The sequence below is a fragment of the Manduca sexta genome, chromosome 21 (genome assembly GCF_014839805.1).
Source record: "Manduca sexta isolate Smith_Timp_Sample1 chromosome 21, JHU_Msex_v1.0, whole genome shotgun sequence".
Taxonomy (NCBI): Eukaryota; Metazoa; Arthropoda; class Insecta; order Lepidoptera; family Sphingidae; genus Manduca; species Manduca sexta.
Genome location: NC_051135.1, coordinates 8,600,448 through 8,623,749, shown reverse-complemented (window position 1 = coordinate 8,623,749; position 23,302 = coordinate 8,600,448). Strand labels below are relative to the sequence as shown.

The 23,302-nt window shown below is 33.6% G+C and overlaps 1 protein-coding gene across 1 annotated transcript in view; it reads right to left on the bottom strand.

Annotated features, from left to right (window-relative positions):
• Positions 1-10,661: 10,661 nt before the first annotated feature.
• LOC115448044 (suppressor of lurcher protein 1) overlaps positions 10,662-23,302 on the bottom strand; it is a 107,891-nt gene continuing 95,250 nt past the window's right edge. The window contains exons 5-15 of the mRNA XM_030175341.2: positions 22,683-22,912; positions 20,743-20,899; positions 19,045-19,104; positions 18,891-18,979; positions 18,358-18,477; positions 17,831-17,902; positions 16,203-16,389; positions 14,929-15,119; positions 12,195-12,402; positions 11,578-11,813; positions 10,662-10,808 (exon numbers count right to left, since the gene is read on the bottom strand). Coding sequence (XP_030031201.2) covers positions 10,735-10,808; positions 11,578-11,813; positions 12,195-12,402; positions 14,929-15,119; positions 16,203-16,389; positions 17,831-17,902; positions 18,358-18,477; positions 18,891-18,979; positions 19,045-19,104; positions 20,743-20,899; positions 22,683-22,912 — 1,624 coding nt within the window. The 3' untranslated portion in view covers positions 10,662-10,734. The remainder of the gene's footprint in view (positions 10,809-11,577; positions 11,814-12,194; positions 12,403-14,928; positions 15,120-16,202; positions 16,390-17,830; positions 17,903-18,357; positions 18,478-18,890; positions 18,980-19,044; positions 19,105-20,742; positions 20,900-22,682; positions 22,913-23,302) is intronic.

Below are 23,302 nucleotides of genomic sequence, written 5' to 3'. Positions count from 1 at the left end.
TGAGATTTCTTAAATTCTAAAACCCATATTTCGTATGACGATGAAAAATAACCCGTATACCTTAAGCCTTCAAGTACAAATTGGAATAAAATCTCAGCTGGCGTGCGCACCCAACGTATTTAGCAGAGGTTATTTTGTACCTTTATTATCTCGGGATAATATGGAAGGTGGACGATAAATCGCTGGTTCTAATTGGATTGTCCGTGTGCTACTGTTTCATTGAATGATCTAGCTTTATTGTGTTTTGATGTGTTCATCTGATCAAAAGTAATTGGGGTGAGTTAATTTCTTGTCTCTGCAGAGGATAGAAATTGTGGGGACATTTTTATTTTTTATTTTATTTATTTATACATATATTATAACACCATAACAGTTGATACTAATGCGATGGTTACATATAAATATAACCAAGTTCTGGGATATAGTATTAAGCAATCGTATGGTCCGTGACAAGGGATTTAATACGTAATATTATGTATTAAATGCACACGTCATGTATTTGTAAGGTATAAATCTAAGTTCGTTTAATTAATAAATACAGTTGTCAGACTCACTGGTTTCATTTCTCCCTCAAGCACACATCATACACCACACAATACTTGACGGGTTTGTTTTAGTACTCTTTCATTTTTATATTATCCACCATACGCATTACCATTAGAAGGATTTGTTAAAAATCGTTCTAGTGTTTGGTCTGGGATGTTCTGAATTGCCAAATTTAATATGTCTATGGATTTTTCTAACACGATTTGCTGAGGTCATATAGGCAACCAAGCATAAAAACTTAAATCGTCACTGCAATAGTTATCACATTAGAGTGTGGCAAAAGCAGATGGCTGAAGAAAATCTGACGACATTTGCTTATCTCTCTGCGATAAGATAATAAAACGAACTGAGTATATCACTTGACTACAGAAAGGATAAGACTTTGAAACTGGTCGGAACAATTAGGGAATAGCGAAGTTCATCCCGAACCAGCATGACAATGCCTTTTGCTAATATCTCACGTGACAGATTAAACATTTAGTAAAGTTTATATTAAAACATTCCAAAGACTTTGTGGCGAGGAAATGGTAGCTAAATAATGAAAGTTCTTTGGGTTCCGGAAGTATGTTCAGTTTTCTTGGTACTTCGTTTACACTTTATAAATAAAAATATATTACAACCGATGAATCTGTTACTTTTAGCATGAACCTAATAAGTATAAAATGTTAACTAAATTTCAAAATAAAATATTTCAAAACCACCATAGCAAAAAATGCCCTTTTCAGAAAGTTTATTCTAATGGAAAATAAGATCATCTCTATTACCAGATGCCGTAGTATTTGATACAAATATTCATCTGTCCGCTCCTTTGTGTAATGAACCGAATAAAATTCTGACTCGGAAGTCTTTACGTTGTTTACCTTTTTGTGCCCCTTCTGTCTTTCACCGGTCGGTTTGTTCTCTGTTTGTTTTAGGACGTGTAATAGGATTTTCTTTTTATATGTCACAAACGATAGTCTTGGATATGTATTATATTTGAATGGTTTCTCCATTAGCATTTTGTTCCTACCATTTTTTCGTAGGAAATAAACACGTAATCTTTAATACCACTTGGGGTGAGTGGAACGGTTATGTTGGTTTCACCGGTCTTATAGCCGAATGTCAACACTCGAGAGTATAGCATAATCCGAGTGAGCACTGGACCAAGGGTCGATCCCTTTGAAGATAATGTTCTATCCTCACACTACACTGGCATACCAATTTAAATTTACGGTGGCATTCTTCAGAGGTATCATGTTGCACTAACATCGCGGAACCGACCCTGATTATGTTCTATCTAGTAATATAGTCTTCTTTATCGAAATGGCAAATGACACGGCTACATTTAAATATTAAGGCGTTTGTATATTGTTAGATTGTCTTTATGCGTTCCTTTGTAGATATCCTTAATTTGAAACTAGTGAATCAAACATTTGTCGTACACCCAAGTTCCATAAACCTAATTATCAAATTACTACCTACTTTGATAGACTTAAAATATAATGAAAAATTGTAAAAAACATTCACCCACCTCATATTATGCTAATACTGGTTAACATTTCACGTGATTGCCTTCCATACGGTAAAATGTCGCGTATTTTAGTAAGCAAATGAGCTATGCGACACATACATCAAGGCTATTTTGAATTTTTATGTCCAGATTTGCATTTTGATATCAGAGGCTTGGAAATACGCAGTTTTATGGTTGAAAAGATAATTCGCGCGACAAATGTTGGTTGAGAAAACTTGTATGAAAGTTTGCTCGATATGATGAAGTTATGGACGCCGCGGGATATAAATTTTGCTTGGTAACAAATCCAACTACAATTGGAACGTGACAATTTCCTTTCTACTAAATATATTAAAAATTGCGTTACGACTTGAAATCTGTAATTTGATTGGACCAGTGTTGATGGACTACGATGGCTAAGGGTGAAATTGGAATATTGCAAAGACGCTTAGCAATAATAAGCCAAAGAGCTTCTCTCAATGTAAGATGAGACCGTGACCAGCAACGTAGCATTATAACTATAATACAAGTTTTTTTTCATAAACTTTAATACTGACATTATAGTTGTTCATAATACTAAGGCGCGTCTTGAAAGTCTAGCTCCCGGCTATCGGCAAAATAACGTTTAAAAGCGCTCTTTTCCTGTGCTATCTACTTTAGCGTCCTTCTTGAAGTAATATACTTGTTCAAGCCAACTATTGGATTTCCAAAAGATATCTTCAACGTGTTATATTTTGGCTCTTGGAAGATAAAGGCATCAAAATAAAGGACAAAAATAATAAAAATATTTTAAGTTTATTTAGCTTAACATATTTTAATGTATACCGACTTCTTCAATTATGTTGTAAAATTGTATAGAACAGTTTCTATCGTATGCCTCGTGTTATTCCCTGGGGATCTAATTCCAAAATCATAGAAAAATCCGGTGTTGCTCAAAATCGAATCCAAGGTCAGACACACTACTTCCACTACACACAGCAAATAAAGTACACAGTAATAATCAGTTTACAAAATGATTTCCTATGTTTACGCAAATTTTAGACATTAAATAAACTATTTTTCGGATTTCGTCGCTGTTTTTATATCCACTCGAGCCCCCCCCCCCCCCACCACGCTGTGGCCATGAAGGCTGCAAAGTCTTCGAAACATCGGGAGAAAATTAAAATATAAAAACCGCGACAAAATCCGAAACATACTTAAATTTTTAAAAATCTGTTTGCAAATTCATATCTAATGTTACATTAACTCCCAATGCCAACTGTAGTGTTGACGGTGACAATCAAACTGAAGTGGCGACAGGTGATAGATCAGGTACGGAATGATCGAGTATTGTGCAAACATTAGACGCCGTAGATTCTATCCGAAGTACTGTATTAATTGATCGCCACTTGATAATATAGCTGCAAATTGATGCCTCTTAATCATGCTTGCATGTAGCGGGAATCTGATTCCTTATTAGCTCTGAAATGCATTCAATCCAGATACTCCAAAATTTCTGTATTAGAACCTTATTATGATTATAAAGTGACTGTGAAAAACTAGAGCTGTTGATAATAACTTACTTAAAACAAATATTTCCAAAGATGTTTTATAAGGATTTAGGAGCGTTTTGAATCGATTTACTTAATTATTTACGGTGAGGGTTTCCGTGCCGAATTATAGTTGGTGTAGCACATATCACTTGCTATACAGCGTTGTAATGTTGCCTGCAGTATAGGTATACCATTGCGACAGGTAGGTATAGTTCTGTGACGCCTATTTGATTAGTTTTAAGAGAAACTTACTCAAAATTTTACTAAATTGTAATAACTATCTTATAATTATTAAATAAATATATTGAGTATTTAAAAAAAAATACGTCTTTAATTTCTTCTCTCACTTTTATTCTAATACCTACAGGGATTAATTCGGTAAAACAATAGACCGAGTTCATTGCTAGCTTTTGAAATCGAACCATCAAGGCTGCTTTGAAATGTTCGTGTTAATACAGGGCCTGGAGCTAAACGCCACTTGTTCCGACCACGTACAACAAAACCATTTCAATTGCCAATTCTCTTGTTTTCCGTTAGATCAGCATAGTACCCATCGCACTAAACTAGGAACAAAGGCAGGTAGTAAAAGCATTCACAGTGTCGGTTAAAATTACGTGTGAATTGTGACATTGATTATTTTGAAGGAAAACAATGTTGATAATAGATTGTGACAGTAGTGAAATGATGCTTTACTAATTACTTTCGGTTATTTTTGTAAAATAAACTAAGGTACGTTTGACTGTTTAATATTTTGACATTAAGCTATAAAAGAAAGAAAACACTGTTGTAAATTTACTACAGTGTGCCAAAGACTTAATTAAAAATAAAAATATTAAACTAATGCTAAATAAAACAACTGACGACGTAATTATGAAAAATATAGATTTAGAGTTTTTACGGCACGACGAAAGATAAACAAGGAAAAGAAAATTGGCAACGAAGCCGCAAAGTCATGAAGATTCTCGTAAACGTAATGAAATCTACGAAATTAATCCATCAGATGAATGAGTTTTACAGCGAGGGACATTTATAGTACAAATCATATTTTTATAATGTATTTAAAGGATACCTTACAGTTCTTCAGAGTATAAAATTTACTATAAATATTTTCATTAAAAGATCATAAACCTAATATTTTAAACAACTAATAATAATATTCATTTACCTTTTTTTATATGATTAAAGTCCTTTTTACAGGTTTCACGTAAATTTTATATGTCAGTTATCATGTGAAACAGCTAATGTATGTTATACTCATTTTATTGTCATTTATTTGGGAGCATAGATTAGGATTTGACTTTTGTATGTAGTCGGCTTATACTTATGAGAAGAGTTCATTTACTAAAAACCTGTGAAAAAGTTCCTAAGTATCGTAAAACTATAGCTGTTAGATATTTTAGAACAGGTCGACGTGGAGATCCTTGGGGGAGGCCTATGTTCAGCAGTGGACTTCCTGTGGCTGAGATGATGTTGATTTTAGAAAATCCATAATTCCATTATTCAGAAAAACTTCCCACAAAACGACCGCAAAGCCATCGCATATTTTCGAAGCTGCCAAAGCCGATGTACAAACTAATGAAGTAATGAGAGAGGGCGTATCCAACATGATACACACGGAGCTACTAATGAATCCGGAGGGACCATTCCTAATTAATACATCGAACCTCGGACAAAAGCATCTTCTTGCTTGCCGAGTTTGCGGTCAGCAGATCACTGAGCTGTTATATGCGAATCGCTCAAACGACAGTTTTTACCCACATCAATGTACCGTGTAAACAATTCAGAAAGTAAAGCCCCGGGCCCTTCCTCACGGGCCAATGGTCATGCCCGATGTCTCCTTCATTAATATTATAGCTTTGTGTTAAGCGATCGCTAAAAGGGCTCGGAAAGTGTTGGAATATTGATGAGTATAAGTAAAATTTTATGTACGAACGTGTGTTTCGTGTGATACAGTCATAAAAGTACGCACTTCACAATAAATTTTAAATCACCCTCAATATAGTTGACTTTATATTGTAAACTGCCACTAGTACATTTTCCAACCGATTCTATTTAATAAATATTTTACAATGAATGAAACTGAATAGTTTAATATTTTATCGCTTCACTTAATAATGTAAATATATTTATCTAGCTTTTCTTTCATATACCGTTTGATATACGTTGAGACGGTGTGGGATACCATGATTAGTGATATTTGGAAAGGCTTTATCGAACATTGGCAAGCAAGTTGTACGACCTTCTCCGACAGAGAACACGTTGTTGGTCCTGGTAGTTTTAAAAAGGTAATAATCGTAAATTCAGATTTAAGTTAGGGTTGAAGTTGTTTGTATGCTGACTATGGATCATTAATAATGAGTATCAGCTAGTATTTTTCATTCATACTCATTTTTCCAGAAATAAACAATGGAAAGTGAAAATTAACTTTAGCATAAAATAGCAAACCATGATGATATTGTTAAGGCTTATGGAATATGAGATTATAGCAGATCAAGGGGAAACAAACAAATACACACATAAGGCTAATTTTCAATATTGATAACTTAATATTTTAATGCGAAAATAATTCTGCCTGCCCGTTAGGCTTTAACGCCCAACATAATCAATTTATTTGGATGTAATTTTGTACGAAGTACGCTTAAATTCCAACTTCTAAGGACAAGATAGAAGGCTAATAATTTTGATACAATTTGTAAATCTAATTCTGGACGAAGCCGCGAGCAAAAGCTGTTACAGCACCCAATATTGTTCACAAAAGCAAGCTGCAATACAACCCGGTGCATACTTCGCGTTTACAGAACTATAACTCACTAAGTACTTAGACTTGGCTATGTCCGGCGTAAACCAATTACATACAAACTTTGAAGCTCGTGTGCAAGATACTGCAAAGGGTTGGCGATACCTCGGGCGGTTTGCCCACCGACCCCGGTTTATTTAAACAGAGTATGTTATGAACAGTGTAGACATGAGAAACTTTATTAAGCTACGTTGTAATATTATGTACGTCGGTGGCGTAGGCGTATTGCATGCGCGGTATAACTATTGTTTTGAGATAATCGGTTCGAATCCTGGGTTGGGCAGTGGTAATTGGGTTTTTACTGATCAGTTCGGAATGTGGAATTTGTAGTGGCTGATATGCTCGTCCGTTTACATCTCCCATAATGAGACATAATACAGACGCCAAAAAGGAAATACATTAGTTAAGCCTCTGTTACTTCCTCGGAGATTAAAGACGTGAATATGAAGTTATTATCTTTTTTGTTATTCAACACATTTTTTAAATATATAATAACGTCAAATAGTTAGTTTTCCGTTCAATTGTTTGTATTTCACGGTCACTTTTACAATCATCAAAGCGTGTACAATGTAACAATTTATTTATTATTTTCTGTATATTCCACTCATAAAACTACCACCAAACACCTTGCCATACTGTTCACTACTACACGGGTGTGCAAGTTGGCACGTATCGCGCCAACAAACACGCTTAATTTTACGTATGTTAAGTCATTCGGGTACTTAGGTAACCGCCAAGTGACGCCGTTGGGTCGTGCATTTATGTTGCCATCATCGAGATTAACGGTCCAATCCGAACGTTTGGGCAGGTCAAGTATTTGTAATTACGTTGTGGTGTGAGGCATTATTGAATTACGATGTGTTGGAAGTGGAAGGATTTTTTACGGCTCGCAATCTTAGTAGCTGCGGGTAGTGGCTATAAAAATTATAGTTATATTATAGTAAGTATGGGAGTGAAGTTTCGGTACAAAAAAGTCAGTTCCGAATATGCATTATCGTTATAATTATTGCACATTCAAGAATAAAATGAACAAACTATTCAACTATTGCTGGCGGTGGGATATATTATATACCCACTCAGATAGCGACCACTGTACAAAAGGTGTTAAAACCCGCAATATCGGCCCACGTACCTGTGTCATGTTCCGGGATCAGCCTGTGTATATCCGGTCTAACAGGCCGGCATAATTTTGTCGGTTGCCGAGTGGTAATCATTTCTCGTCAGTTGAAATTCTATTGAACCCGACTCCACTTACGATCAGGTTCAGTAGGGTCACTTACCCGTGCCCGTACAAAAAAATATATCTAGTAAATATCAAAAAATAAAAAATAAATCTTGAATGGGCACTATTTTCTTACAAAAATAAATATGTGCATTTTTTCATAATTTCGCAGTAAAACATTTGGAAAATTACTATAATAGTAATTATAGTTGTCAATAAAGCCGTTTTGAAATATAATATTGTTTGGAAGTGTCTAACAAATGTTTAATAAATTGTACTTTTAATAATAGCGTCCCATATATGCATCTGTTATTCCGAATGAATACATTTATTACATTTTTCATTTACATTTTTTGCGCCATAAACTTGTAAAGCCGTAACGTTAGCGCGGGGATGAAACTTTTTAATTGCTCCACAGATTACGTTACATTCCAGAAATTATGCGACTTTAAAAATATATTAGGGAACTATTCTCATAACCTTATATAACGCAAAACTCATGCCGAACTTCGACGACGAAATTCAAATGGGAAAAAATAGGAAAGAAAATCTATCCCCGCTTTTTCTGTCAATTCGTCGCGTTATATCGGGCCCACTTCATCATGCTCTTATCAGCAAAAAACTAGTTTCTTCAAAAACTTGTAGAAAATATCGCGTAAGATTTCTTCGGGTAAGTACCTAAACGCGAAGTTTGAATTTCAATCCCTACGTGATTGGCTTGCTAAATCTCATCCCTCTTTTACTATGGCAAACTCATTTGATTCTTTGAGAATTAGGATTTTTCCAGTAACTACTTTTAAATCCAATTTGGGTGTTAAGACATTTTGACTTCAGAATTTAGGTTTCCCGATGTTTTTCGGTTGAAGAAGTGTCTTTGAATATAATTTTAAGATAATTTAATGTTTATTAAACTTATTAATAGTCGTATTTTTTTATTATATATTTCTCCTCCTATTCCACATTATCTGGATAGTAAATAAAAAGGGTAATTCACTTGTAAATTAAACTCGAAAGTAATTATACCTACTGTTTGCTGTGCTTCTCACCATAGATAACATTATAACATCCTGTATATTTAAAAGTACTTACACACAAGTAATTTCACTTTAAAATGCTAAAGGCTATTCTGTGAAATAAATCGTCATACATTTTAGTACATTTTATATTCACAAAAAGAAAGAGAAAATATAAAATATGGACTAAAGCATCTTACAGCCTTTCCACCAGGGATTTATAAATGACAAAGAGTAACCAACCATCTCAATATTTTTCCATCGATTGTTCCAGTAAGTTTGAGAGCTGCGAATTTGCATGATTACCAACGAAGGGGAGTGTTCAATTTCCGCCATGATTCCTTTGGTAATTTATGTCCATGGGATAATGAGCCCAATAGTCTGAGTAATGTTTACAAAATACAGCATAATCTTTATATATAAAAATGAATCCCTATTTCCCTTGGTCAAGCCATCACGCGTGAACGGCTGGACCGATTTAACTATTTGTTTTTTGTTGTGTTTGTTATTGTCAGGAGAAGGTTCTTATGAAAGAAAAAATCCAAAAAATTGCGCAGAAAATTAGAAAATTAATAAAACTTAACGAAAATATTAATTTTATATAACTGTTAATTGTTTGAAATAACTGTCAGCGATTGACAGAATGCGCGCTGCAAATTTATAGTTAAGAAGGGACAACGTCTGTCGGGTCAGCTAGTATTGAAATAAAACAATGTTTTCAATATCTAATATTCGTGTAAATATAAATATAAATCATTAGTACCTAATGTTATTCGTCAAGGTCTATATTGCCTTGTACATTGATGTAACGTGTCTTGGTGTTGGGTTTTAACACGTAATTCTAGCATCATGTAATTACGAGCTGAACATTGTTCATATATAATATTTCGTGGTTTATACCGTATTAGGTTGATGCTGTTTGATAGACTTTACTATATTAATTACTATATAGAATGTATATTACAGCGGTATTATCTCACTACCAACAAATATCATTAATCATCTTGATAAATATTTTTGTCTTTTTTCTTATATTAAATTACTTTTTATTAATAAAAGAGTTAGTGTTACTTGTTAAAGAGCTTATCGTATTGTTAACAGATTATAGGTGTTTATTGGAAAGATTTACGTATTCTATTCTCAGCAATAACACTTCAACCCATTTAGATCTCTATAGCCAATTCGAAGTCACTGTAGTGGTCAAACACCTTTATACACGAAGCTATGAATGACATCTGTGTTAATAAAGCGACTAAGCCCCATTTCTGGTTCCAACCATCTGCTGCCAGCCATTTTCGCAGGTCGACGTCCCATATTGCTAGACATTTGCACTATTCTTTATTGAATTCATTTACTTCAACGATCTTCGCTCCTTTGGTTTGCAAATGAAATGTACTTACTTTAATAGACATCGTCTTTGTGTTAGCAGATATGTGTTGAGCATACGAGTTGATATGTAGTTTTTTGAAGGTAGGTCTTATTGTACGATATGCTTTAGTAATTAAATCATTATCTTTAACATTTCGGATCTTTTAGTCTAACTCAAGCATTACCAAGTAAAGGCCTAATGTTTTAAAGTCTACGCACACATTATTAAACCAGTCAATGATGCGCTTCAAAGAAATAAAAGACGTAGCAAATGCGATGCAGTCGGGAACTGTATACTATTATTCTACAATTTACGTGCAAATATTGCGCACTGAAGATGCGCACAAAATGGCTTCTCAAACGTATGTCTTTAGCAGTTTCAAGAACGTGTATGCACTAGCGGTTAAAAAACTGCCACTCTATATCAATGAATTAAAGACTTTCTATCAAAGGGTTCCATTCACAATTGTTCAACGATTCTTTAATACGAAACATTATCAGCCCGTACGCTTTCGCAGTATTTTATTAAATTATTAACGCAATAAACAACCTAAATTTAAAACACCAACAATAATTATCGCCATAATGCCGCGTAAATCCGAATTACACGCTCATAAAACCTATTTGAGGTCGATTTACGGCCGTAATGCTCACTAATATGCCAATGTTACATAATTAAAATGAAAATATGACATAATAACACGAATAATTTATTTCATCGATAAATTCTTTGATTCTGCGGCACAAATATCAGCGGCTCTTGTTGACTATCTGTATGCTATTAATATAACATCAATTACGCATGTCAATAACACGATGTTTGATATATGATGTGATGTACCTGAAACAAATATTAACAATGATTTATTTGGTATGAGTTATGATTTATTTGGGTAGAGTTGGTCTTATTATGACAGATAACGTAGTGCAATATTATCAAAATTATTGAATACATAAAATAATTGTAATCTTATTGAAAAGTAATCCAGAATAATCTTGCTTCTTTAACAAAGTTGACACACCAGCAGTGTTACCAAACCGGTAATTATCACACTACCAGAAAAAAATAAGTGTGTTCATAGAAAAATATTGTCATAAAATTTTCGTGTTAGTAAAAATCTATATACGTTGACAACATAGTTGAAGACATAAATTGAAGAGTTTTCTGATGTATTAAGTCAGGGGTCCAACTGCAATGAAATTTATATGGGACCACACGGGTAACATCAGTTTATAAACAAAAAAATAATCATCAAAATCGGTTCACCCTGTCAAGAGTTCTGAGATAACAAATATGAAAAAATACAGTCGAATTGAGAACCTCCTCCTTTTTTTAAAGTCGGTTAAAATGGAATTGAGTGTTAAAAGAGCTGAAAATTTTGCGGGCGTCTTATACTTCTATTAGATCAAATAAACTTATTAAGTTTTATCAATTCTCCACGTTCAGTTTGATATTCAAAATTCGAACTATCCTGCCTCATAATTGAACCGTGCAGAAATGATCCAACCCACAAACTAGTTAAGTTAAATAATGATTTTAAACCATTGAAAACGATCTGATAGGTTAGTTCATTTCTGCACTCCACGATCTAATTTAAGATTTCACTCACCGCTATCTTCAGAGTTCGGCATAGTTATACTATGCATCTCGGAGTCTCTGAGGAAGATATAATCCGCCCTAAATCCGGTACCGTCCAATCTATCGTTGGATTTAAAAGTAATTCTTAGGAAGTTTTTATCTGAAGACATTTGAAGCTCCTTGATTTGCCCGCAGTGCCGTTGACTCTTGCTGTCGATCATTTGACTTGAAAATTGCACGTAGTCACTCGCGGAAACTGCTTCACACCTAAGAAAGCATATTATTTGTTGTATTGATTTTTATTTTGTTTGTTTGAATGACGAGGCGAGCTTGTTTTTCGCCTGATGGTAAGTGATACGACCGCCCATAAACAGTGGAAATACCAACCAATACTTTGAAAAAGTATTGTTTGGTTTGGACATAATAAGACTTAACATCTCATGTCTTAGGATGGTGAGCGCAATAAAATACGAAAAAATACTTTGTAATTCATGGTATTAGATGGTCTTTCTACTGTTTATGGGCGGTCGTATCGCTTACCATGAGGCGAACGGCAAGCTCGTCTCGTCATACAAAAAAAAAAAACTTGACCCTGAAATATCAGGAATGCAAGAAGAGAAGTTTTCTGTTTGAAAAAAAGTTACTTACGGAAACACACCCTCCACATCAAAGTAAGTGAATTGTAAATGTACTCTTTCGTTTTCGTCTCCATAAAAGAAGTAATTGCATTCGGTGTCGCGCGGGTATAGCCCGGGGTAGTTCGGTGACGTCACAACGCCCCGAGACCTCTCGCTGCTGTTAAATACGAAGGCACATGGAAATTCTAGCAGTTGGTTCCCTGTTGCGATCCCGTAATCTGGAATGGGAGCGTGAATTGAAATAATGAGCATAATTTGTCATGTTAGTAAGAAGAATTAAGTATTTCCGTTGTAGGAGTTGCTTGAATAAATTTAGTATTTTTTGAATATGTCCTTTCTACGATAATGTATTTTTTCTAAAACATTTATGAACATTAAAAACTATGTATACACGAATAGCTATAAACCAAATAAAAGTGAGGAAACATGCGCCCGAACCCATAGTGTCAGCAATCGTTTTCTTTTGTTCTGTTTATCTGACAGCCAGCTGAAGTACAGTATTAATATAAGGTAATTACAACAAACCTAACCATAGGGTTAGGTTAGTTAAAAGCCTCCGTAGTGTATAGACACTGCGGAGGCTTTTATGCCGAAAACACTGAGAAACAGACTTATTTTCACAGCATTACTCGTTAACTAATGTTTATGTATACTAGTTTTTATATTATTCACGGTGATCAATAAATCTTCTCTTAAATTAATTACATTATTTGCAACATTTACAAATTGACAAACTTAAATCACAGTGCAATAACATCTTTAAGAGAAAAACAATTTTACGTGCCCTCTTCTGACACAGAGCACCTCATTTGCCTTCTAAACTCCGCTCAGAAGCGTTATATTGAATCTTTTGTTTGACCTGACGACGCTACGCTAGATATTGTCGAGAAAAAACCGTCCACGCTCGAGACAAAGTGAGAACTGAATGCCTCAGTCATAATCCAGTGAATCAACTTTCAAAATTACGTTTGTGTAAATAATGGCCACTGATTATAGAATTTTTGAATGTAATTTTAACAACTGTTTAAGTTGTGTTTGATTTAGGTTATTGCCTTAGTTCGGTTTTTGTTAGTTTACAGGCAATTCCATTTTAAAAACAATTAAAGATGTAGTGCATAAATATGTACCTATAAAGAAGTAAGGCTGATGGTATTTTTGGGCGTAAAGTTACGTATTATCAATATTCGCCATCTTGTCCCTAATGGACATTTACAAATTTTGTCTAGTTGGACTACTATAGCATAATATTTAAATATTAGCCTCCACATGAATTAATTTCTACGTGGAATCTAAAAACACGAATTAATTACATAAAGATCGTGTAATCTGGAATCATTTTAATTTTATTCATTATTCTCAAAAATTTATAACAGATTCGCCATAATAATATTGAACAATACAGTAAATGTAACATAATGCGACAATAAGAAAGTTCTGGCACAATGAATAATAATCCTTCGCCACAATCCTAGTATTTCGACTTAGGCTAGGCCTGTAGGGCATACAAAAGTGACTTGATATAGATAAGGCACGTTCCATAAAATAACTTTCTCAAATCTGAAAGGACTTGTAATAGTGTTAAGGCTTTGAAAAGTCGGATCAAACTGGACTTGCGGTCTCTAAATAGGATTTTCTCCTACTTCGTGTTACAATTCAGTAATTTTAGGGACCAATACCAAATACAATATGGGAAATACAAAGTATTTTCTGTTTTAGATCTATCGAAGTATTTTTTTTTTATATGGATACAATATGTAATTAATATAAATAGGTTCTTTACGTAAAAGTTATGAGAAACTGCGGGATTAAAAGTGTTTTAGCAAGTAATAGATTCCTTTTTGTTAAAAATAATAAAAACATCTATTTCCGCAACCGTAAAATTAAAATAGCACTAATCTTTATTCCGAAATTAGGTTTATATCTGTTCATTCTAGAGATTAGTCTGTTTCAGCAACCAAAATAAATTTGTTTACCCATCTTAAGTCTTTGTTTACGCTGATTAAGCATTTACTTTTACAAGTAAAAAACTCTAAGATTATTTAAAAAAATGTTCAAAATACGTTTTTTTGAAATTCAAGTACAATCATGCATGTCTATTATAAGATTTTTATTCTAATACAGTTGTTTTTTAATAATTATCTTAAAAAAGGATCTTCAAATCTATTATTTTAATGTTTAATTTATATGTTATTTTTACCACTATTCCATTACAAACCTTCCAGTCCATTTCTACTAGGTTAGTCATTTGGGTACATATAAAGAATTCGCGTGTAATATCGAAAAATGTCATCGTAATGTTGCCAACCGTTCGACTTTATTGGCCGCGATTGCACTTTATCGGCTATGTTATGCCATACAGCTGTTTCGGCAAAAGGAATGGAATGATTCAAGATAAACGAATGTACGCTTTACATAGTTTTGGAACAACAAAACTTGGCATGAAATTTGTATTGACAGAATTTATTTAAAGTCATATGTATTACAATCAGATAAAATGCATTAGGTTTTAAATTATTAAGGTTTTCTATTCAGAAGGTATCCATGTTTTGCATCTTGATTCTTCGGAATGACAAGACATCTCATGATCAACTTATCTTAAAACACAATACCATACACAATTACCTAAATTAGAAACACTTACATGCCATAAGACCGTCTTTTAAATTTGATCCGAAACCAAAAAAATCACACATAGACGAAGATACATTACCGCAAAAAATAAGGACATTAGAACATCGGCTCACCTTCAACAAAAGAGTAGGATATCTTGAAGCCCCTACTATATCTCGAGGAGTATACGCCGCGAAATTCGATCGACATCTTCGGACCGTTCGACATTATTGGTTTCGGTGTGTCGTTCCCGCAAAACGATGCCATCTTCTCAAGCCGACCGTCCACGTACAAAAATACATCTAAAGAATCCATACTCTCGCAACTGGAACAAAGTGAATATTTGAATTTATTTGAATATGTTTTCGTTTTGATTGTGTCACTTTGGTATGTAGGCTTAGTATGCTTGTTTGTTTATGTGTTTTTGTTTTGCCTTTTATGTATTTTCCTTAGATCATTGTATTTTCAATAGATGTAACATTGTACCTTTTATTGCTATTCTAATGAAGAAATGCTTTAAATATTACTAATGCGTATATATATTGAGTATTGAATTAACGCAGAATCAATGCATCACAGCATAATTAATTAATTATGCTGCGATTAGTACAAAAAGTTATAATGGAAGTCAAAATAAATATTATCTCATAACTTAACGAATCTTCTAACCTCGATTATTACATTCTTGGTCAATATGGTTATTGATTAATTCTCTACGAATAGATAATTAATGGAATACAGATAGCTAGAAATCTATTTTGTGAAGCAGTCATTTAAGAAGCTGTATTATAGTAGAGGAAATATTGGATACCCACGCCAAACATAATGATTGATGGTCCGAAAATGAGGCACGATATTTCTATAGGAACTATTTTAACTTGGGCGCCTTTAAAAGGTTTATAATTGGTTAGATTTATAACACGGAACGTTATTTGTATAATGCAATTCACAAAAGCATACTGGCAAGTGGTTTCGTAATACGAGTAAAGTTCCCAATTACTTTACAGTAAGTGTATTATACATTTTGCATATAGTTACACAAAATATAATACATTGCTGTATATTTCATATTGAAGCAAAATTATCTGTAGTCTTTTACAAATTTACCTGTATTTAATTGATTATTTAAATAAAATATCATCATATATCATATCAGCCCTATATTATATACTGTTTTATTGCTGAGCACGGGCCTCCTCGACTACTGAGAGGGATTAGGCCTCAGTCTAACACGCTAGCCTAGTGTGGATTTGTAGACTTCACAAAACCTCAAAATTTCTACAGAAAATTTTCAGGTATTCAGGTTTCCTCACGTTGAACCGTGCGGGAGTCTCGGGAGTCCATTCCAAAACCAACTGGGTTATGCATTCAATATAAAAACAAAATCAACCCTACATACAAAACTCACTCAATAATATTTTCGCTTATCCTCTGCAGGCTGAAGTCTTCGAAGACGAGCCTCACTCTCTCGCGTCCACGAGCTAGGAAATCATAGTGACACTGCGTTTTCTGCGGATATGGAGCAGGATGTAGTGGCGACGTTAATTTACCGCTCTTGTTCCTGTCGCTGCTGAATACTTGATGGCACGACGATGCTGCAACGATAGGGTCTGGTTTGACTACTTTAGATAAAGCAGTATAGTTAGGCATGGTTCCAGATTTGAAAAATGATTTCTTTATGAGGAAGTCATGAATTGAAGTGCTAGACAAAACTGATACATCTTTGATTAGTGATGAGGATTTACAACATAGACTAAATTCAGAACTAATGTACATTGTACAACGAGACGTAATTACAAAATCAGTAACCTAACGGTTACTATTGATGCTTATGGTTAGTATCGATATATTCATGACCGGAAAAATAATATATCTAAAATTTTAAGAGTTATTTTTATTGATTATAAATAAATATATCTTGAGAAATATCCTCGTAAAATTAAAATTAAACTCTATCGACATTTATTAATCCATCTAACCAATCAAGCTTTTCATGTCTAATTAGTATCATAATTCATATACTTGAAGTTGTACCTTCTGTACTGTAGATAAAACATATTTTAAACTAACGTTTTCATTGGACACGAGGCTATGAAGATGTATAAACGATAATATCTTTTCACCGCCTTCTGAATGCTTGATTCTGTGCTACGTCACATTACTAATACCGTCTTTCAATTTATTTCCCACTTCATCTCCATTTGGCGCGTGAGAGGTTTAGTAAACATCATCCAGTATTTTCAAAGGATTTTACATTTTGGTATTTTCTTTTTTATTTTCTGAATCGTTGGCAAAGGAAATTTACTGGTTTACAATTAGTAAATGAACGAGAATTTATTTTTAGAAATAATTTTATTTGACGTGATTGAACTTATTAGTATTCATGTCACGAAAACTAATTTGCGCGCGTGTAATATGCATATTTAAATTACATATATGTAAATAAGACACAAAACAGAAAATAAAAAAGATAATTCAACTGCTAAGTGCTGACCAACAAACTATTTAATCATCTTTATTTGCGACAGTACTGTCAAATACCTACCGATGTTTAACTTTAAATGCACAATTTAATTAAAAGTCGAAGTAACTTCTAGATTAAGCAATAGCAATTATTACATTATAAGTTTTTTATAATTAGAATTTATGTATACCACGATGATGTTAATCGTAAACTAGTCAATATCTGAACGATCAGCATAAAAGTCAATTATTATAATGTCACACCGACTACGTTGTTTATTATACATCCCTCAAATAACTTCCACAATACTTACCAATCAAAATTATATTCAATAAAAAATATTCTCTAGCGTATTCCGTAAACCGCACTACAAAAAACGAACGATAAAACAAATTACCAACCCAATAAATCCGGTCCAAACAGAGCTGATTTTTCATTTTAACTAAATTCCCATGCGCCCAGCCTCTGTGCCAAGTATCTAGTTCAAGTAATAAAATATAGGGTAATTCCACTATTTAGTGAAACTGTCAAGTCGGTGTTTTTAAATGCGACCATTATCCGCGGATACTTACTGGCAGCGCTCACCGCAGGTCCTAAGCCGGATATTGCTTCGTTCATACTTGATTTCTTATTAATGTCGGCATCTGTTGGAAAGATGATAATTCAGTGCCTTAGATAAGAAAACTTTGTTTGATTATAAGTGTTTTTTTTTTAATACTAGCATGTCCATTAGTGGAGAATTAAAAAACGTAATATTTTTAGTAGTTGAGCAATTTAGACTCTTAACTTTCTCTTTGATTTTTCATTTTGTTTGTTTATGATTTAGTGTTCATAACTGAAAGAAAGATAATTCGGAGATAAAGATATTAATTTGGGACTGAAAGTTTCCATCTTCTCTTATATTGTACCAAATGTTCCACGTTTGTACTTTGCTCCGCAAATCAGATAAGAGACAGAGTATAAATGGGAAAAATATCCAGTACTGGATTATAAATCTGAGTCATTGTGCATCAAAGGCTGTCTTTATCATTTCCAATACTTCCGTATCCTATGTTTCGATTGAAAAATCTTTGACTGTGTCGTAACATGCTTACTAAACCTGCACTTGAGTTGTCCTCCATTTGAAATTGGTAGCTCGCTTTGAACCCTTGTCCTGGCATGTTTGAGTTCGCAGTGAATTGAACCAAAAGGTCGGCTCCCGTTGATAAAATTTCATAACCTAAAAACATTAGTTGATGGTATTGATTGCTGTTGAAGAGTATATAATGGAACAAAGTATTTTGATGATTTTAGTACACCACTGAGCATGGGCCCCGCTAAGATTATTTTTATGGAGGTGTAACTGCAATCTATACACCCTATAGTTGGTACTATTTAACATCATTTTTTTAAATAAAATGTGTATGTATATGCTAAGCCATAATAAAATCTCTGTGGTCGATATTTCCCATTGTCATTCAGTTGTTTTGATTGTGAGTTAAGTTGTTTCGGACAGGGGCGTGCACGTGCATCCTCTTGCAACCCCCTCCCGGCGCCCATATCAGTGAGATAAACAATATTTATCAAAATATGGAAGATATAAGTCCAAGAGAGAATTTCATAGAAAGTTCATCATAAACAAATATGACTTACCTATAACTTCGTTGCATAACATAGCTAGAACTGGAGCGGTAGAAGTCCGACCATCAAACACTTTGATAATGTCAGCACGGTTGAGACAACTGAAAATATTTCGTCAATAAATTCACAAAGCATTTTATATGTGAACAAACAAAACTCGACTTACCTCTCGTCGCCTTTTTGAAGGAACGATTCTTCGAAAACTAACTTGATGCGCTCGTGTTGTCTGCAACAATTACCAATGTTATATTTTACCGTCTTTCTTTAGATAGATTTCTGCTGGTGGTAGTTTATTGGTATTATATATTAGCCTATGTATATCCGGTTCCAATAGGCCGGCATAATTATGTCAACTGTCGAGGGGTGATCATCTTTTTCAGTCGATATTTTATTGGATCCACTTACCATCAGCTGCAGTGGGGTCACTTTATCGTGTCCGTAAGTATAAAAAAAAATTATGTGCAGAATAGTTGAATGATTTTCATCAAGCTTTCTAGTTATTTACAGAATGATTAAATTATATTTCTAATATAACTTTTTGACCAGGGCCCTTATTCTGTATGATAGTGTAAACGCGTAACGCGGCCGTGTCATGTTATCTTTGAGAAATGTGTGTGGAATGGTATTCTGTAAGCCAAATTTCTATAGTCCTAAACATGATGCGTTGTGTTACGTGCTTGTTACGCACTGTCAAAATAACGTGCGGGATAGAGAATAAGGCCCCTGTCCCTATTTGCGTCATTTGTTTTCTCGGTTGGTCCGTATTGTTTTCAGTTCACGTCAAATAGAAATATTGTTTCATTAACATACTAAAACTTTATACATTTATTGTTCCAATCTGTATAATGTAGCCTACATGATGAATAAATATTTAAACTTCACCCTGCTTTTAGGTAGATACCTATAACAACCACATTTTATAACAAAGACCAGTAAGGAGCCAGGTTCAATTCCAATGATTCAGATAACAAGGTGGAATTTGGGCAGGTCCGATATTAAACATTCGTACCTTTTACCCTAGCCTAAGCCCGATGCTTCAAGGGATCTTTGCGTTGATTTGCGGCGACACCCTATCCGCACCAACGCATTTTCGACGACCCACGTGAAAACCCGCCATTCGACCCCACCCATAAATCGCCACAAGTTTCGCCACAATTAACAAATATATTAAAGAAGATAATTAGTTTCTAGAAATAGCTTTCAACGAAAGGCTTGGCAATCTAAGAGACTCATTAATTCTAGTTCTTATTACCAAGTAAGATTCGTTGCACTTTGAACGAGGCTAATGACGTAATTTCGATACAGGGCATATTCTGCATATCTGATGGCGATTTGTTCGTAATCCATATTCAATACATATGTTGTAATAATGACCGTCAGAATTGCCTTCTTTATACGATTTCTGGTATAATTTTCGCTCCGAATGTTAGTATTTGCAATTATAACGTCGACGTGTTTTCAATTTAATGTTTATGGAACCTTGTTGCTAGTTCAATTTGCGTTCAAATTTGTTTTAAATGTTTTCTATAATTGCCTCGTAGAAATTTCAGCTTTTAATGCTAATCTGCCAGCTCGAATTTATTAATACTGCTATGTAGCACAATAAAACTATTTCATTAATTAATAAGTGCAAATATTTTTTCAAAAACTTTATAACGACATAAACAGCCTATAAACTGCAGCAATTCCACTAAGAATTTCAAATCACAAACCACTACATGGCATTTCATAGTATAATATCTTATCCCTACTCTAGTATACAAAAAATCTGCCTATTACATTTTTTCTTGGTACATGAAGTGTGAAGCATGCATTCGTTTTTTAGCTTTGAAATTACTTATTAAAATACAGATAAAAAACGTACCTTGCGTTAAAATGGTATGTACACCTCACATTGCTGGGGTAGCTTGAAGGATATCTCGGGCTGTAGAAGCGGCCATGAGCTGGTCTGTTTGGCTGCGAGTTGAAGACATAGTCACACCACGTGTCCGGAACTTGCACGCCGTCAATCTCGAAGTTTCCTTACCAAAACAGATATTAAATTAGGACGATCTTTAGTTTTATAGACGAGGTTTACGTATAGAAATATCCTCTAATTTATTTGAGATAAGCTAGTTAGTGTTTTTGGTTTTAAAACATGTGGTTTATTTTATTTACGAGAATGTTACACATCGAAATAATACTAGTTTTCTAATTTCATCGCGGTTTATTATTCAATTTTACTCCCAACATTTCCAATGCTTTGCAGTGTTTGTGGTCACAGGCCAAAAGTGTAGCTAAACTAGTTTCATTTCAAGATTTTGATGGCTTAATGTGCTTTCATCTATCCAGCCATTGTTGAAGGCAGGCAGTGCAAGTCAAGACACAAAATCACAGTGACATACTTAAATAGAAACGTTATTTGTTGTATTATGGCAAACAAAACGCGTCCTCATTTTATATGGTTATATTATTGATTTCTTATGTTTGGCATTGAAATTAAACTATTTATAACTAAAACAAAAAAAAAAACGTAAAGTAGTTTTATTCTAATATTCATGTTATTGCATAACATAACAAAACCAAACGGAGTACCGCAATACTAAGCAATTAAGATTGCTACTACAAAGAGAGCAATATTGCATCTATTCTAATCTTCAGTGAGCATACTGGTTGAATTTTAGTTAACAAACAAAACGCAAGTCATAATTAATAATAAATTTGACCAAGTCGAATTTGCAACCCGTTGCCATAATGTAGCATTTTCCTTATCCAAATTACATATAGAAAGAATGGTTGAGTTAATCCCATCTTTTATTCATGAAAGGACCGCCACTAATTTCAATTTTATTCAGGTTATTTGTCGCTGTAGGAAAATTAATTGCTCAGTTTACGTTAAATGAAGTAAACATTCGTATAATGATTCATTTAGGGAAAAGCTAAAAGATTAACGAAATAAATAAGGGTTAATTTCAATTAGACTAAGAAGTGTATACACTAAATCTACTAGTATATTATAAAGAGAATATATAGGTTTAATGGCTATTATTGGTGTTGTTATTTTTTTGTTTTCTTCAAGTGATATCGTTTTGTTATTTTTTTTTTATTAATAATTTAATTTCTTCTCTCTCCGTTGATTATATTTTAGGTAATAAATATTGTATTATACTTTCTACGTGACATATGCATTTTTATTATTGTTTTTTTGTAATTGCTTACTTATTACTTACTTATTAACGTTATCTTTTTCTTGATAGATACTACAATATAGCCATACTAGAGTAATTCTAAAACTATATGTTCATTTATTTTTACCTGATTCTACTTCTCTTTCATCCGATGGCACGATTTCCCAGTTAAAATCGGTAACAATTGCATTAGCGGTCACAACATCTCAAGTTACTTTAGTTTCAGTATTATTAGGTTGTTATTGCTCTTATTTTAGTTCCTTTGGTTTTGTTAAAGTATTTATATAACTACATTTTACTTTAGCTTTGCTGTTTCACTTCAAGGTTGCAGGATAGAAAACTCTTTTAAATTGTAACTATAATACGGGATATTAACAACAATTCATACATAACAATTAATGAGCATTTTACTATCCATTAGCTGCGCATACGACATCGTCGATAACTTTTTTCGATATACGATTCAATGAAACAAAATTTATATTCTGCTTCTCATTATATCCTGGCCACCTGTATTATATTACTTTCCTTTTAACATATGGAAACCGTTTTATGCTGTTTTATTACTAATTATATACGTGGATAGGTTAATTACTATTAGGAATAGATGAAAACTTAAATATTTTTTTTTACTCACTTCTATCAATAAACCTGTAAGTCCCAATAAAGCCTGTAGCATTTGATTTCTTGGCCCCCGTATGTAGCTCCAGTGCCAGTAGTGGTCCATGGGAGTACAAAGCAGGTGGAGTGTCAGCTCTGCTGCCACACAGCACTCGGGACCAAGCGGAGTATTCGTTGATTCCAGGCGGCCCGGGGCCTTGGATCCCACCTTCTGAGTATACCTTGATGTAGTCACCTTGTATACAGCTGTAGACAAAAAGGTATTTTCATATTTACACGAAAAGTGAGATGATTTTATGTACGGTATACCAACTAAATAGCCAAGTCCAAAATTTCAGATCACTTTTAAAGTTTTGTGTCCGTGTCGACAATTGTTTTTTCTATGTAGTAAATTCCACGGAGGTTAATTTATTTTACATAAAAAAAAAAATATTTTATTAAAAGTGAATGCGTACAAGCGTTTTAAAGTTTTTAATCAATTCAGCTCCTTTTGTACTTCATTATGCAATTGTAGAAATAAAATATGTAAAATCTTAATTTAAGAATTTTGTTAAAATTCATCGAATGAGGATTAGCAAGTTTTTCCAATGTTTTTTTTTTTTATACGGGCACCATAATTTGTCCCAATTGCATCTG